This window comes from Argentina silus (assembly GCF_951799395.1).
Source record: "Argentina silus genome assembly, chromosome: 13".
Lineage (NCBI taxonomy): Eukaryota > Metazoa > Chordata > Actinopteri > Argentiniformes > Argentinidae > Argentina > Argentina silus.
Window position 1 is genome coordinate 16,630,814 of NC_139667.1, and position 17,126 is coordinate 16,647,939.

General features: G+C 40.0%; 1 protein-coding gene across 1 annotated transcript in view; it reads left to right on the forward strand.

Moving 5' to 3' along the window:
* Positions 1-12,478: 12,478 nt before the first annotated feature.
* Positions 12,479-17,126, forward strand: part of gabrb1 (gamma-aminobutyric acid type A receptor subunit beta1) — a gene marked incomplete at both ends in the record, with an annotated part of 45,973 nt that continues 41,325 nt past the window's right edge. The window contains 3 exons of the mRNA XM_083682872.1: positions 12,479-12,558; positions 12,704-12,795; positions 12,948-13,015. Of these exons, the coding sequence (XP_083538998.1) occupies positions 12,479-12,558; positions 12,704-12,795; positions 12,948-13,015 (240 nt within the window). The remainder of the gene's footprint in view (positions 12,559-12,703; positions 12,796-12,947; positions 13,016-17,126) is intronic.

The window sequence follows — 17,126 nt, forward strand, 5'->3', positions numbered from 1 at the left end:
GGTTTGGCAGGAATGAATAATAAGTGTGTCTGAAAGTGTGCCATTTTCAAACTTCCACCCAAAGGCTGGGTAGTTCTGTGAAATAAATCTGGATTTTATGCTGTTCAATATTAGACTTTCGAGGGATGCTTTTTCAAGGCACTGTATTTGGCATTTGGCTTCAAAGAAATGGTCCCTAAAGTAAGATGACTGACACTGCTTATGAGTTGATGTTTGGGGGTGACCCAGAACCATCTATTGCAACCTTAAGCAGTGTAAAGAGTCCCCAGCAGTTGAATGCTAATTATGGGAAACAAACTCGTCCTTGACCCACAGCTGAGCTACTCAGCATTAAGAAAAAGTGAGATTCCTAAATTACAGCTACTGAGCGGTACACTTGCATAACTGCACTCAGGGAGACTGTTATAGTGAATGGAGTCACTATTGTGTGAAGGTTAAATTTGATTAGCTGCTTGGGCTAAGGACCTTGTCTTTACCGTAAGTGGCTAAATGTGTCTTGCTGTAGCAGGGAGTCATGCAGGTATACAGTACTTAGCGATGGTTGTCCGTTGGCTCAGAACCCTACCACTAAGCAGCTGCATGAATACCACTAATTGAATACTACTGCATGAATACTACTAATTCTATTCTATTCTATTGTAACTTTATTTTGTTGTTGTTGTTTGTGATGTGAGCTGCTGTAACGCCGTAATTTCCCCTCGGGGATCAATAAAATACCTATCTATCTATCTACCTTGTGTCTTATAAGATTTCAGCTTATTAAAGAGATGCTACAGATGTTTTCTTTTTTTCAGCCACCAGTTCTATAATTAGCGCTCACAAGCCAAAAAAGGGCAGATAGGGCAAATGTTTGTTGGCCTTAAACTGAGGACTGTGTGGTCTAATGACAGAACAAATCGATTAGCATCATATCATGAACCACACAGTCAATGTGAATTTGGGCCAGAAATCCTGTAGCATCTCTTTAATGAGAGCTGCTGAATGTGAAATGGTCCATAAACTGGTCTTAAAATGCAGATTAGCAGGTTGCTCAGGACTTCATTCTCAGCTGCCTGCTGTATCACTATCAACACAGCCATAAACACCATACTGCTAGCAAGCTAAGAATGCTAACCTCAAAACAATGAGGGGTGTTCTGAAAATGCCAGCTGAGAACAGTTAGCGCTTTAGGCTACAAACAAGGCTGTGAGCTGCTTCCAGGAATTGCCATCACCACAGCAAAACAACAGTGACAGAAGATGAACTACAGTACAACCAGACTATACAAATAGTACTGTAAAGTAGAAGTTTTAATTCAATTGTCCATTTGTGTAACGTCTCATCCTGTTCCTTAGTTTATGTTTGTCTTTGTTTCATGTTATTCATTTATTGTTTCCTGTTTATTTTTGTGTTACTCACCTTGTCTCTGTGATTGTCTACCCCGCCCTGATTGGTTTCACCTGTCCCTAATCATCCTTCCCTGTGTATTTAGTCTGTGTGTTCCCCTGTGTCTGTGCCAGTTCGTCTTTGTACCTTCGTGTCATACGTCCCAGCAATTTTCCTTGTGTTAAGTATTCCTGTTTTTTGATCTACGATTGGTTTTCTGACTTTGCTTTTTTGCCTACCCCTAACTGAATTATCTGCATACTCTTTGACTGCCAACCTGTGTACCATACCCTGCTTTGCCTACCCCTTACTGGATTATCTGCCTATTCATTGACTGCCTACCTGTGTACCGAACCCTGCTTTTTGGATTTAAGTCTTTGTCTCCGAGTCGTGCAGTTGAGTCCTCTGCCTGCGTACTACAGTCATTACAATTTGTTACAACACAAACCCTTCATCTGCTCAGCCTCTCGCACCTCTGTCATCTGCCACTCTTTCTTTATGCTGCTCCTTCTTCACCGTTCATTTTTGTGTTGTTTGAAATGTTTTCTTACTTGAAAGCAATATACTGTATGGGGGAGAACTGAATATGTTCCATGATTGTTGTTTGTTTACTGCTAGACTTTCAACAAAGATTTCATTTTCTCACTGTATCTTTGGAACGCTTAAAATATTTAAATTTGAACTATTCCAAATGTAAGAAACTGATACAGACATAGCAGTGAACAGCTTAAGAAGAACATGTGGAATGTTTGTCACACCACTAGAGGGCATAGTGTTTTTATATTTCATTTGAACTGTGACAGTGAAGGTTCCTGTTCCTGTTTCCTGTTCAGTGTTTGAACCAACTCTTAAGTGGATGCTGATGTGGGCAAGCCCCTACCCCTTGATGTTGTCCTGTGTCTGTGTTATTATGTGAAGCATGTATATCTACCTGTATAACGTAATGTTAAGTGTATGTACTTACTCTGACATAGGCATTCGGGTATAACTGAGTGTCGTCTGCATAACAGTGGAACATGACTCCATGATGGCGCATGATCTGGCCAAGGGGCAGAATGATAAAAAGGAATGGACCTAGTACTGGCCCCAGGAGGACAGCCTGTGCAACTGCAGGATGTCCAGACTGGTGTTGTTGTAGCTAGACAAACTGTTTTCTGTCTGATAGGTATGATCGAAAACCAGGAGAGTGCAACCTCTGTGATCCTCAGATGGGGATGGTGTCATAGGCAGCACTGAGGTCAAGGAGGATGAGGATGGTTAATAGTCCTGAGTCAGCTGCACAAAGGAGGTCGTTGGTGATTATAATAACTGCAGTCTCTTTGCTGTGTTAAGAGGTTCATGCAGGTCGTTAAAGTCCAGGTGGGATTGGAGTTGGAAAGCCACTACATGTTCTAGTACTTTAGAGAGGAAGGAGAGATTTGAGATTGGCCGGAAGTTCTTAAGGTTGTTGGGATTACTTTGTTGGGTCTACTTTGACCCCATAGTAATTTTTTGATTTCAAATCCAAACTGGATTTTGGATAAGTTGGAGTATCAAACTAAAAGAAGACAAAATGCTTCCTCTTTCTAATACTTACGGAGGGCACTGTATTTTAAAATAAATCTAAATCTACTTTCCTGGAAAATACCTAGTAAATAGGGGACTAAAATAAAGGGTTACTGTTATGTTTTGTTTTGTGTGTAATCTTACAATGTATACCTCAACTGTAATTGCAGTGTAGGCAACACTCAAAGAACAGAAGTGTTGCAGTAAGAGTTTTATATCATTTTTTATTTCAGTCGGTTTGGTTCTTGAAGTGGACATAGCAAAAGAGATTAAATTACATTATACTTTTAACTTTTTTTTAAATTATTAATCCTGCATTCGTCAGTACAGCACAACAGTAGCCACCATAAAAACAACAGACACGTTTTTCCTGTGAAGTGGGGGTGTTGTAAAGTCATGCTTTAGCACTGCCATCCTTAGCTAATTTCAGGGCTTTAGCTTAAAGGGATGGTTCAGCCTATTGTCATGTTTAGGTGAAATATCATCTTGAATTGTCCTGATAGGCCAGTAGTGAAATCCTCTCCTGTACGCCTTTTTCTACTTTCCTACCCGCAGCACAGGCTCACAGTTAGCAGCTCCCTCTCCAATAGACAGGATTCCAACGGACCCTAAGTTAGCATTGTTGAAATTACAGGTAAAAATTGACTTCATCTTTGTGTTGTGTTTTCAGATCAGGGTTGAGATTCATTTAGAATTTTGGAATTAGCTATAGTACTCTGAAGTTCTATTTTTCAGACCCTGTGTGTGTGTGTGTGTGTGTGTGTGTGTGTGTGTGTGTGTGTGTGTGTGTGTGTGTGTGTGTGTGTGTGTGTGTGTGTGTGTGTGTGTGTGTGTGTGTGTGTGTGTGTGTGTGTGTGTGTGTGTGTGTGTGTGTGTGTGTGTGTGTGTGAGATACATAAACAATGTTGGCAAACTCATATCTGATATACTATATAATTAGTATTAATTATATAGTAAAAATGAAATATTATTTTCCATAAATATATAGTACACCGACATAACTTTGGGAAAGTTCAATTGTGATTTAGCCATTAATTGCGATTAGAGGACCAAAATGTAACCTTAGGCGAGATATCTACACTTCCATCCCTACTTAGAAGTTCCATATACAACACGTAGGAATCGTATTGTATTTTCACAAATATTTTCTATGTGGGAGTCCTTATATGTATTTTTATACAATAGGTGATACATTTTCTGTATGTCTACACATTTCTCAACGCATATACTGTATGTCAGACATGACTAGAATCTACCTTGAATGTTTTATACGATATGCATTACTTGTAGGTTCCATATACAACATATATGTTTCTTATAGGCTTTTTATAAATGTTTTCCATATGGGTAGTTATGGAAGTTTCAGAGGTTTCTGAATTCAGAGAGGCAGGGTCACCAGGGCTGGCTATCAAAGCTGGTTCAGCCTTGGCAGGAGAGTTGTCCATTGGCTGTAGCAGACAGTTGGCCAGATTTCAGGTGGTGATGTCTGTATCTACAGCTTCAGTGTTGTCTACCCTACCTGGCTCTGTTCTCCACCTCATCCTCCATGAGAGGGTTTGCCTGTGAGAGGCCAAGCAGCAGGAGGAGGAGGAAGAGGGTGAGAGAGGCCTGTGGTCTTCAGTGTGGAGATGTTCTTTTGATGGTTGCTTGGTTTAGGAGATGGTTTGGAGAGGCTCCTTGGGGGGAGGTTATAAGAAAATGTTTTGAACATGCAGTATAGCTTGTGTTATTGAATATCAGCATTAAACAAGTAGTTTGAGGTAATTGATAGTCACAATATACTATTGGTATGGTATATATCTACACATTTTATCCAACATTACATGGCAATGTGAATGAATTAGTCATGTCAACAATGTGCACATTGGTCTTAGATGCAGCTGTTGTAATGCCACCCTCACAGTGATGAAAACTCGCTGAGCAAATAATGCACATCATCTGTTCATCCCTGAGAAAATCTGGTATCAATTACAGGAAGCTTGCCTTGCAAACAGTGCACCACTTTTTGTCATTACTCACTTAGGACCATCCACCTGCACATTAAGTCTGGAAAATAATTCGATCTGAGACCTAAATTGTCCTCAATGCGATACTCTGTCTCATATTGCAATTTTCTCATACTGCAAAACCTTAGTAAAGCATAAGTAAGCCATAATACATGCTTATAAATGATTATGAATGTTTCTAAAGATGAAATACAACAGATAGTTTAGGCATGCTTTTCATTGAAAATTGAACTGAATGGATATAAAGATGCAGTTGAAAATCAACTACAGTTCACAGTAGATGGGACTGAGGCTTTCTCCTAAAGATATGCTACACAATTCTTTACATCAAATTTTGGCTTAAGTGTTGTATGGTTCATTATATAATTGTAATCGATTTCTTGTCATTAGACAACACCGTCCTTAATTTAAGGCAACAAACTTTAGCAAAATAAGCTTTTATTTATGTTAATGGCAGGTGTGCCCCTCTCTGTCCAATCAGCTAATTTCTTGACAATTTATTTTCATGGTTTTTGGCTCGTTTTAGAACTAGTGACTGATTTTTTTGATTTTTTTTATCCTGTAGCATCACTTCAGCTCTGGAAACGTGTTATATGAATAGCATATCCATTGCGGGTCTGTTTTCATTATGAAATGACAATTACTAACATTTCACAATAGTTATCTAACTCACCATCTTTCCTCAGAACACAAGGGCAGGGAAGAGAGCAGATGCCCTGCTACTAGTTTGGAGATGAGGGCAGACGGAGGATGAGTAGGAGGAGGGGCAAGAGTGGAAAAGTGGCAGCTGGTGCCAGCCAGTCACGTGGGCGACACCTCTGTCTGCCCTAGGGGTGAAAGAGTGAGAAGTAGTAAAGGAGGGAAACGGGAGGGTAGAGATAGCAGGACATCTCAACATAATACAATGGCAGTGTGAGGGTTGAATATTCAGTTTCACATTTGATAGCATCGCACAGGTAAACAAACAACAGAATTTTGGGTTTGCATGGTCCCACAACTTAAGATGTTTATGAAGCCATCTTAAATCACATACTGTAGATTACATAGATGCTACACAAATCATTAGCCGATTCTTAACATGCCTCTTTCCTAAGTTAGGGTTTACTATTTTGCAGCCTTTTATGTACTGTAGTTTGACATTTGATTATAAATGATTCATAAAGCATCTATGTGGGTCTTACAAAGGGTTATTAAGGTTTTATAAGTGGGATAATTCTTTTAATCCTTTATAAGGCATACATAGATGGCTGCGTTAATAAGCAAATGTTATTCTATGTAAGGACCTGTTATAACACCCTTTATATAGTATGAATATGTTTATGAACAGTTAGCAATGATGGTGCGGTGGACCCAAGTGCGGGGAAATACTCAGACTAACAGCGGAATAGTCAAAAATAAAGAATGTTTTAATAAGATAGTTGGGGCATGGCACACAAACAAACACTGGGGGAAAAGTGTAAAATAAAGGTGGAGAAAACCAAACTCCGTTAACAAAAGTACTCACTTAAAAAGTGGAATAAACTTGAACTTAAGAAATAATAATAACGTTCTAGGGCAACGGGGTAAACAACTGGATACACGAAACCGACTGGCAGACAGGGTACTCACAAACGTACAGCGAGTATCTCCGACAAAGACATAGGGAACACACAGGCTACATATAACAAACACAAGACAGAACACACAGGTGATATGAATCCTGGTGATTGGGAGGAGAACACTGGCACCGGACCGCCAGAGGAGGGCACCAGAGTCACCAGACAGCAACCTCAGGCGTGACAATGAACTGTCAATAAGGCATCTTTGTAGGATTTATGAGGGTTTTAAATCCACTGTTATGTGCAGATATTTAAAAGAATAATGCTGTTTATACACTTTCATTTTGATTAATATATTTGATAAATACCTCAATTAGAGTAGAATAACTTCAATAACCTTATCATAAACAAACAAAGACCTATTGCTTGATTGTCAAAACTCTTGACAAGAGTTCTGACAATCTCTTCATCCCTTTATATTGTACTTTATTGTGTTTTGTTTGTTATTGATTTAGCCTACACTCACCGGCCACTTTGTTAGGTACACCTTGCTAGTACTGGGTTGGACCCCCTTTTGTAGCCCATCTGCTTCAAGGTTCGACGTGTTGTGTGTTCAGAGATGATCTTCTGCATACCTTGGTTGTAACGAGTGGTTATTTGAGTTACTGTTGCCTTTCTATCCTCTCGAACCAGTCTGGCCATTCTCCTCTGACCTCTGGCATCAACAAGGCATTTTTGCCCAGAGAATTGCCACTCACTGGATATTTTCTCTTTTTCAGAGATGGTTGTGTGTGAAAATCCCAGTAGATCAGCAGTTTCTGAAATACTCAGACCAGCCCGTCTGGCACCAACAACCATGCCACGTTCAAAGTCACTTAAATCACCTTTTTTCCCCTTTCTGATGCTCGGTTTGAACTTCAGCAGGTCGTCTTGACCATGTCTACATGCCTAAATGCATTGAGTTGCTGCCATGTGATTGGCTGATTAGATATTTGCATTACCGAGCAGTTGAACAGGTGTACCCAATAAAGTGGCCGGTGAGTGTATGTCTTCATCATGCAATTCAGAGGTCAAATAACCTCTGACATGTGAATGAAATAAAATTAACTTCAACAAAAAGCTAGCTAGCATTTAATGACATTGTCAGGGCTTAATGAATGAATGAATGCTCACAACAGCTTGTGTAAAGTTTAAAATTAAAATAAACAATATAACCAATTTGAACGAGCTGCACACAAGATCTCCCACCATTTGTTTGTTTATTATCATTTTATTGGTGCTGTAATGGCGACAGATGGTGTCGATTAGAGCTGACACTTTGTAGCCTACCACTCTACAAAAGATGTGCCCTCTGGATCTATCTAACATCATTTTCTTATTATTTTTATCCGTAGGTGTTCATGTGGTCATTGCCAACAGTTGAGGAAAACATCTGCTGTAGAGACATACAGTATCTCAGGTAGATTACTCATCTGATCAGAGACCCTATACACATGAACTATTATCCTTGCATTAAGATGGACTCAATTCAACTTATTGAGTGATTTGTTGATGACATTTTTGCATTTTAGCTAATTTTAAGAGTGTCATAGCAAAGGGTCTGAATACTTATGTACATGAGGTATTTCTGTCTTTTAATTTGAATAAAGGTACTGACATTTCTAAAAACCTGTTTTCACTTTGTCATTCTGGGGTATTGTGTGTGGATTGATGGCAAATTATTTTAATTTACTCCATTTTAAATTGAGTCTATAACACAACAAAATGTGGAAAAAGTGAAGGAGTCTGAATACTTTCTGAAGGCACTGTATACAGTGCCCTGCACAAGTAATGGGACAGTGAAGCATTTTTTCTTCTTTTGACTCTACACCCCAAAAGCTTAGATTTGAAATCAAACAATTACTGTGAGGTTATTTGACAGTATTTATGTACATATTGGTTTCACCATTCAGAAATTACAACACTTTTTATGCATAGTCCCCCTATTTCAGGGTATCCAAAAGTAATGGGACAATTGGCTTGACAGGTGTTTTTGGGAAGTCATGTGTGTTCCGTCACATCATTTGTGCAGGCATAAGAGAGCTGTCAATGTCTGGTATTGATTCTACACTCTATTGGTGTCTGTAAACATGAGGACCAAAGAGGTGGCAATGAAAGTCAAGGAAGTCATTACTAGGCTGAAAAATCAAGAAAGAAATTACAAACAGTAGGCTTGCCAGAATCAACAGTTTGGAGTATCATTAAAAAAAAAAAATCACTGATGACCTCAGCAATCGAAAATGGGCTGGTAGGCCAAGGCAGACTTCTACAGTAGATGACCAAAGATTGCTCACCATAATAAAGAAAACCCCCAAAACAACTGTCAGACTGATCAGGAACACTCTCCAGGGGTTAGGCGTGAATTTGTCAGAGATTACCATCCACAGAACATGTCACCAGCCGAACTACAGAGGCTTCACTGCAAGACGCAAGAGAAAAAAGGATCCAAGATTTACAGCATACCGCCTCATAGGGCATGTATAGCTACCACTAGAACTGGCTAACTTGTCTTAATTGATGATGAAACTGCTGAGGCAGCAGCAGAATGTATTCTGAAGTGTACAGAAACATCTTGTCAGCTCAAGTACAAACAAATGCCTCCAAATTCATTGGATGGCGCTTCATCATATAGTAAGAAAATGCCGCAAAACATACTGTCACAGCAACTAGTTCTTGACTGGCCAAGTCAGTCTTCAGATTTATTTCCAATTACTTGAATTTAATTTCCTGATGATAAGATTTTAGGCAAAAATACCTCAAAACAAACAACAACTGAAGATGGCTGCAGTACAGGCCTGGCAGAGCATCACCAGAGAAGACACCCAGCGTTTGGTGGCGTCAATGGATCGCAGAATTCAGGCATTCAAAGGATTGTTGATCAAATACTAAACATGAGTGCTCAATTTGGACATTTGATAAATCTGTCCCATCACTTTTGTGTACCCTGAAACAGGGGGACTATGCATAAAAAGTGTTGTAATTTCTGAATGGTGAAACCAATATGTACAAAAATACCAGACTACCTAAACTATTTGTAAAGGTTGGTATTTTCAAATAAAACTATGAAATACAATGTTTGTGCCCAGGTCTGAAAGCAACTATAATGAATGAACATTGTACTATACAGTTCCTACAGTAACTGGGCTTTACAAATGCAGGTGTGCATTCAGCAACACCATCAAAGATCATGAGTATTTCAGCACCATGGACAATTCCCATAGGCTTTACAAAGTGCAGCTGTCAATTCCACACCTCCACTGAAGACCATGAGCATGTATGGCCTAAGGACAGCTCCCAACCAAAGACCATGAGCAAGCTCCTAACAACTCTTTAACCAGTGCAGATGAACAACATTCAGCAACAAAATGTTATAAAATGCAGCCACAAAGCTCAACTTGACACTACCAGTCCCTTTCCTCCCTCAGCAAGAAGCCTAGATCAGGCTGTACCAAGTTCTGATCTCAACCATTGTGAGCTAAGGAACTAAAATGTCCCTAGACCCGTTGTGGGCATGATGGGCAGCACTGCAACATTAACACAAAGACATCTGGGGCCACAAAGATAACTAGGGGTTCTTCACAATGCCCCTTTCACCCATGTCCCTCTGTTTTTAGGTGTTTTCAAATACATTACGTACCTATTAACCCTAAATTACAAGGTTCAAATAATTTACTCTTAAGAGCGTACACTAATTGGACCTACGTTAATGATAGTAAAGATATTATGACAACACTTATGGGAATTTGGATGGTGGGGGTCCTGCTTTGTTATGGGTGTACTCAAACCCTGAGTGGATATACATCTATGGCTTGAAACATTGAATCAGATTAAGTCCTTCACACAAGTCCTTCATCTGGATCCTTCTCAAAAAACACACTTAAGGCTTCAGAGTTTTTGTTGTCCTGCACTATAAAACTTGGCTGTATAGTTTCTATCGTAAAACATTCTGGAATACACAGTAGACTGCATTGCATTGTTGCAAATTCTTACAAAGTTGGAATATTACAATAATGTACTATAATATAGACTTACTCTAAGGTAATACAGTGAGGTACTGTAACTTTATACATTATCTGTAAAAAAATAAATAAATGTAGAAGTCAGACTGTCAAGACAGCAACTTAACACAGAAGGTAGGCCTACTTGAATCAACAACCCTTCTAGACCATAACGCAGAGGAACCAACAGTGAAAATCCCTGAACAACATCTCCAAGTATGATTCAGGCTGAAGATTCAGATAATGTCACGTGAAGCAATATTTTTATGGATTTATTCATTCACCAAATGTACTAATAACAACACACTGATGCTACAGTGGGCATATCATTGATAATAAATGTGTCACAGAACACAACAAAAATATTTTAACCTGTAAAAATATGTAATTAACGGAGTGATGCATTATGGGGCAACGTTTCCTCAAAAGCTTCCACAAAATTACAGCCAAGCAGTCTTGGTAAAGGGTGATAGGAAAGGATCTTCCTTTATGCTCCTTTATGTCTGGTACAATTCGAACGGTCCATGTTATGGCTGCTGGTCAGTAACTTCCAGGTCAACTAGCGAAAAAGGAAAGAAATTAAAACTTTGATTAATTGTAGTTGTAAAAATTTCAAAAACAGATACGTGACAAACATTTACACAAGCATGTGTAAATCATCCCATCAAATAAATGAGGACATATAACTTTAGAATGTTTGAGACATATGACAGTTGATATCAGTGCATTGTTGTTGATTTTTCAAACTAGGGCATGGCTTTTAACTCTCTAGCAAGCAGGCTTTAACTGATGCAGTACCACTCCACCTATCAGAACTAATAAATCTTTAAAGAATGTTGTCCTATGATGCATCTTCAAACTCCAACTGCCCAACCATTTATTGCCCCTTAGAGACAAAGTGAAAACTAAACCTGCAGGCATGTGAAGGATAGGTAAAATGTATTTTCCACTCAGTAATTCATACAACTGAAACAGTATCAGAATGTTTCTCACTCTCACTCATACTCTCTCTCTCTCTCACACACACACACACACGCACGCACGCACGCACGCACGCACGCACACACACACACACACACACACACACACACCCAACGCTGATCCAATATTTTGCCATAAATAGTTCAATGACAGTTTTGTCTTTTGATGATAAGCAATTATCCTAGAAGCCACCACTTCTCAATAGACCACTGATTGGAATTCAAGTAAACATGTGGCATAGCGTACGGTGCGCAGGAGAAACCAACATCGATTTGCCAAATTAGCCGAGAATTCTGTCAATATTATCACTGGAAATAGCAGAACGGTTTTCTTACTCATGCTGTGGTATTGCACGTCATGCGGATGCAAGAGCCATTTCGGCTCCTATAGCGTGTCTTATCTCCTCTCTCTCATTAATTATTCGTGCGTTGCGATTTTTAATGCGTTTTCTGGGTTTTTAACAAATTATTAACTTGAGCTCTAGCCCGTGACGCGTGGCGAATGGAATCCGCTGCGAGGGAGCTCGGGCGTCCAGGTACACCTCAGAAAATGCGCAGCTCCTCAGACGTGCTTGTATTGCACGATGCCCCACATAGAGCTGACTAAAGGTGAACGGGGAGCTGCGCTCAATGCTTATTCTTTTAAGATCTTCAGCCGACCAACACAGAGACCTGCTTGATGCAAATCTGCTCCGGACACTGCTGTGTCTGCTGAAATGCTTGAATTAGCCGGAGGAGATGGAATCTGCCTAGCATATTGATACGGCTACTGCATGCATCCCCGCGACCTCTTGCGCCAGCATCGACACCCCAGGTGAAAAGCGAACACCTTTTTTCTTTCAAAGTCTCCGCATTTATTCAACAAAATAGCGTGGTTTTCGTGCAAATACGTTTTGATGTTGGTAAAACGACGCGCATGCGTTGGTCTTGGAATAATTGGGCAGCCTGTGACTAAGTTGCATTCCTGAAATATTCCCTCAAAGTCATCTCCCTGATCAAAGTTAGTGATGTGGACGGCTTTAGACCGCGGACGCTGGGGGATTTTTTGTCTACCCCTCATGGTCGCCATGGTCTGCGGTGCTCAAAGGTGAGATCCCACGGCGGGGGGGGGGGGGGGGGGGGGCACTGGGGGGGGGTGGGGGCTTATGGGGGGGGGTCTTATTTCAGCCAGTCTTGCCTGTCCCTAACTGTGCCATTTGTAAAGATTCGGATTTCTCTATTTTACCCCTTAGCGCCAACGAGCCTAGCAACATGTCATATGTGAAAGCGACTGTGGACAAACTGCTAAAGGGGTATGACATTCGTCTGAGGCCTGATTTTGGAGGTAAACACCTTTTTGGGGTGAAACCTACCCAATGTTCGTTAAGAACTTATAATAACTAATGTATAAGCATCTTACCACAATGTTATGTGGATCAATTGTCGCAGTGACTGTCTGATCTCCACTGATATCTGTTTTATACATGCGATTTAAAGGTGCCCCTGTGGACGTTGGCATGAGCATTGATATCGCCAGTATCGATATGGTTTCGGAAGTCAACATGGTGAGTAGGCTGCCTTATTTTCCTTGTCAGGGAGATAGATACAAATGTGCCCCGTGCAAACATATGTTAGATGGTGTGAGAACACATGACACGTGATAACCGCTCGGGTAAATTTCTTATGTCTGCATATTTGCGCCTTTCATCGCTGTCCTCTAGATGTTCATGATAAATCTATGTATTTTTCGTTTTGCGCCCTTGATTGATGTAACGTTTTCGGAGGAAATTAATGATTCACTGCGTTTTAGCACCAAGATCCGCAATGTGTCAAATCAATCCATATGCATAAACTTCCCTATGGTGTCAGAACCAGTCAAGACTGAGAATTAACGACAGAGAGAGAGAGAGAGAGAGAGAGAGAGAGAGAGAGAGAGAGAGAGAGAGAGAGAGAGAGAGAGAGAGAGAGAGAGAGAGAGAGAAAACGTTGGTGCTGCACATGGATTTTGCCACTGTTTAGATATTCCACACACGCGCCTGTACCTACAGAATTGCGAGGTGTCAGATCCATACAGTACCCGCACTGAAACAGGATGAAGTGACGACTAGGAGATTGAAACATAGTGCTTGTGAGCATGTTTTGCTGTTTTGGCCTCAATGCAGTAATTACATAACATTGTCAGTGACTCAACAAGGAGGCCCAGAAAAGCCAAATTGTGATACTGAATTTGGGCACTTAGTGTGCATGTCAATGCTACATTATTAGGGTACCAATGATGGAAACAATGAATTCATGTCCCTGCCACATAAGATATGTGCAAATGTTAATGTCTTGCATGTGTGAGAGACAGAGAAAGAGAGAGAGATAGAGAGAGAATACAATGTTTGTGGAACATCACACAAAGTTCCCTCAAGGTTAGGGTTAGGGTTAGGGTTAGAGGGTTAGAGTTTTTCAATCATTTTCAATCAGTCAAAACTGAAATCATATTGTTTCTATTTGGTTGATGAAACTGTCATGTGCTTGGTCCCAAGATGGTTCCTCTGGGAATCTCATGGGAACAGCTTTAGAAATAACTTCTCAAAAATGACAACCGGATAGAATGATGCTCCTATAATATTTAGTATCCTTGGAATGTTCTAAGAAGTATTTTGCTGCAAAATTAGATGTTTTGTAGAAATGTACAATCCATAAGTAGGCATGTTCATGAAACCTGTGTCTGTGTGGAAGCTATAGCAAGTGATGAAAACAAATGACCAACATACTGTAAATTGAATATTTAATACTGTGGATACCTACTATGGCATCACACTTGCAAGTCCCCTCCCAAATCATTCACACACACACACACACACACACACACACACACACGCACGCACGAACGCACGCACACACACACACACACACACACACAACTCAGACAAGAGGGCAGTGGAAGATCTCTCTCTCTCTCACACACACAATTTGCAGTTACACAAACAGGCACACCGAACTGACAGCTTAACAGCCATTGTTCTTTTACCCTCCTCTCATCCAAAGACATTTGGGACCTTTGACGTGACATGCATATTGCAGGTGTGTGTGTGTGTGTGTGTGTGTGTGTGTGTGTGTGTGTGTGTGTGTGTGTGTGTGTGTGCATCCGCATGCGTGTGCATGCATGCATGTGTACGTGTGCGTGTCTCATTCCATACACACAGTGTATTTGTGACAATAACAGAGTCTGCCAGCTAGTCACTGTGGCTGGACAGCAAACAAGCTTGCCTCTGGTGGGACTTGGCAGGACTATGGACATGACACGGGCATGCATTACTTTACCAGCGGGACAAGTGAGCTATAACCTTCAGAGCACACAAACAGTCTGGAAAATTGCCGGTCGTGAGATGGGTGTGAAAGGAGTTGAAATGCTCCCACTGTAGTCACTTATACCTGGGGACCTGAGGAATTCTTGACTTGTTTTCTCTCTTGTAGTTCCATCCCCCAGCACCAAAAAGGCGACATAGTGCCCTCTCAAACAATGTGTTAATACACAATTTGCAGATCCATAATACTCTCAATACTTTAACCAGAATACATATACACTTCACTTTTAATGATGTTCATAGAAGGATTCCAATTATATAAGCAAATTTAGTAAAAAGGGTGAACATCTTTTGCTAATTGTCTGAATTGTGGAAGCTCATGCAGTGCCGCCTTGAGGATAAACTTTGAATTACATGTTGATAATGTGACAGGTCAGTTGGTCAAGAATTTCTCAGGTCAAGCTTATCATCGGCCATGTGACCATTAACGTTGGTCGTCTCTGCAGCATAATTTATGCTTTGAATATATTTAAAAAGATAAAACATAAACAGACAAAACATTTTACACTTCACTACACTGAAATTTGACACTTCAAGTGTAGCAGGTAAAAAACCACGCTGACGGCCATGGGCAGCGTAAGCAAGCAGCACCATCATTATTTTCCGCCTTGAGTCTATTTTTAAAAATACACACACGTAAACTACTAGTAAATAACTAGAAAAATGGTCTTGCACTTCTCGAGTTTTACACTGCTGGTGTAGCAGGTCAAAAGCTATACTGGCAGAACACAAACATTACTTTCCTGGTCAGCTCTGTTAGCTTATACTCTTAAAGGGATAGGTGACTCAAAATACAGATTTACATATTTTCCTCCCTACTTTGCCTATTATTGATTGAGACAGATGATTTTAAGTGCATATTTCTTTATTCAGCTGTGTTACAACAGCCTCTAGCTAGCACTGGCCTCCTTGGACCAAAAAACAAATGTAAGGCAATATGGTATATGAATATGGTATATGAATATGGTATATGCATATAGTATATGAATATGGTATATGAATATGGTATATGAATATAGTATATGAATATAGTATATGCATATGGTATATGAATATGGTATATGCATAGCGTGCTCTAAAAAACAAAGTCCAAAGCAACTGGTATGGCAACCTTGAGCCTTTGAAGGTTCTATATAGAATTGGTATTGTAGCTGGTGTTTTTATATTGTATATATTGTAAGGGCATTATCAGTTCATTTGTGCAACGCCAGAGGGCACAAGGTCACTATGAAGGTTGGTTTGTGGTTACTCTGAAGAGATGTTCATGCTTTTTAGAGCATGCTACACATATGTCCCATATGCTTCAATGAATTGATGGTCCAAGGAGGCTAATGACAAAGTGAAGCTTAACTCTAGCCTGATCTGTGCCTTGAAAAAACGTAGTAGTTGTCGCGAACCCATCATTCAAAAGTAAAGGTTATTCGAGTTACTTGAGACATTAGAATACTATAGCATAATGCTTCAAAAGGGTGTTTGCCACAGGTGAGTCTCACTTCTAAAATGGCCTCTCATCCTTGGCTTGTAAAAAGGCTCCATTGAATTATAAATTGGAAGTCACAGGCCTGTATTTGAACAAAGCCTTTTACATTATTTACATTCATAGCATTCATACATAAGTCATTTTCACATGAGATACTGAATTTGCCCAAGTAAATATAGACAGAGTTTGCGGAGTCAATGATGTGCTGTCATCGTGAGTTAAGGTTATGAATTGTTTATTAGCTTGGATTGCTATAGACAAAAATCTCCACTGGGAAAATGGAAGGTATCCCAGAAGGCATCTGATTGGATTGTATACACCAGCCTGCCTGGACAGGTCATTGATTGGGACTCTCTGCCTGTTTTTGCATTTTAATGGGTATGGGAGGATGGGTAGGGTTTTTTATGGTCCGTTTGATAGAGACGTTTAGAACAAGCATTTGTTGAGAGGAGGACGCGCCGAAATGTTGGTCAGGCCACATATAGTATCATATGCATCGATATGTATTGATAATAATGATAATAACTTTATTTATAAAGATCCTGTCATGCATTAACCTTAAATTGCTGATTTACAACAACATAATGGTACAGTACTACTGTATCAAGGTTCCTTGTTGCTTCCAATCCAACATTCCTGACACTGTCTCCCAGTGATGATGCAGACATTTGGACTGTACTGGATGTACTGGATTTTGGTATATAAAACCAAGCCACATTCAAGCTCATTATTTATCAAGCCTCAAACGTTATAATGGTTTATTACGATTTAACTACCTACAAACAAATAATTTGTCAAAAAAAAACGACTTATAAACCCTTACCATCTACCAATCTACAA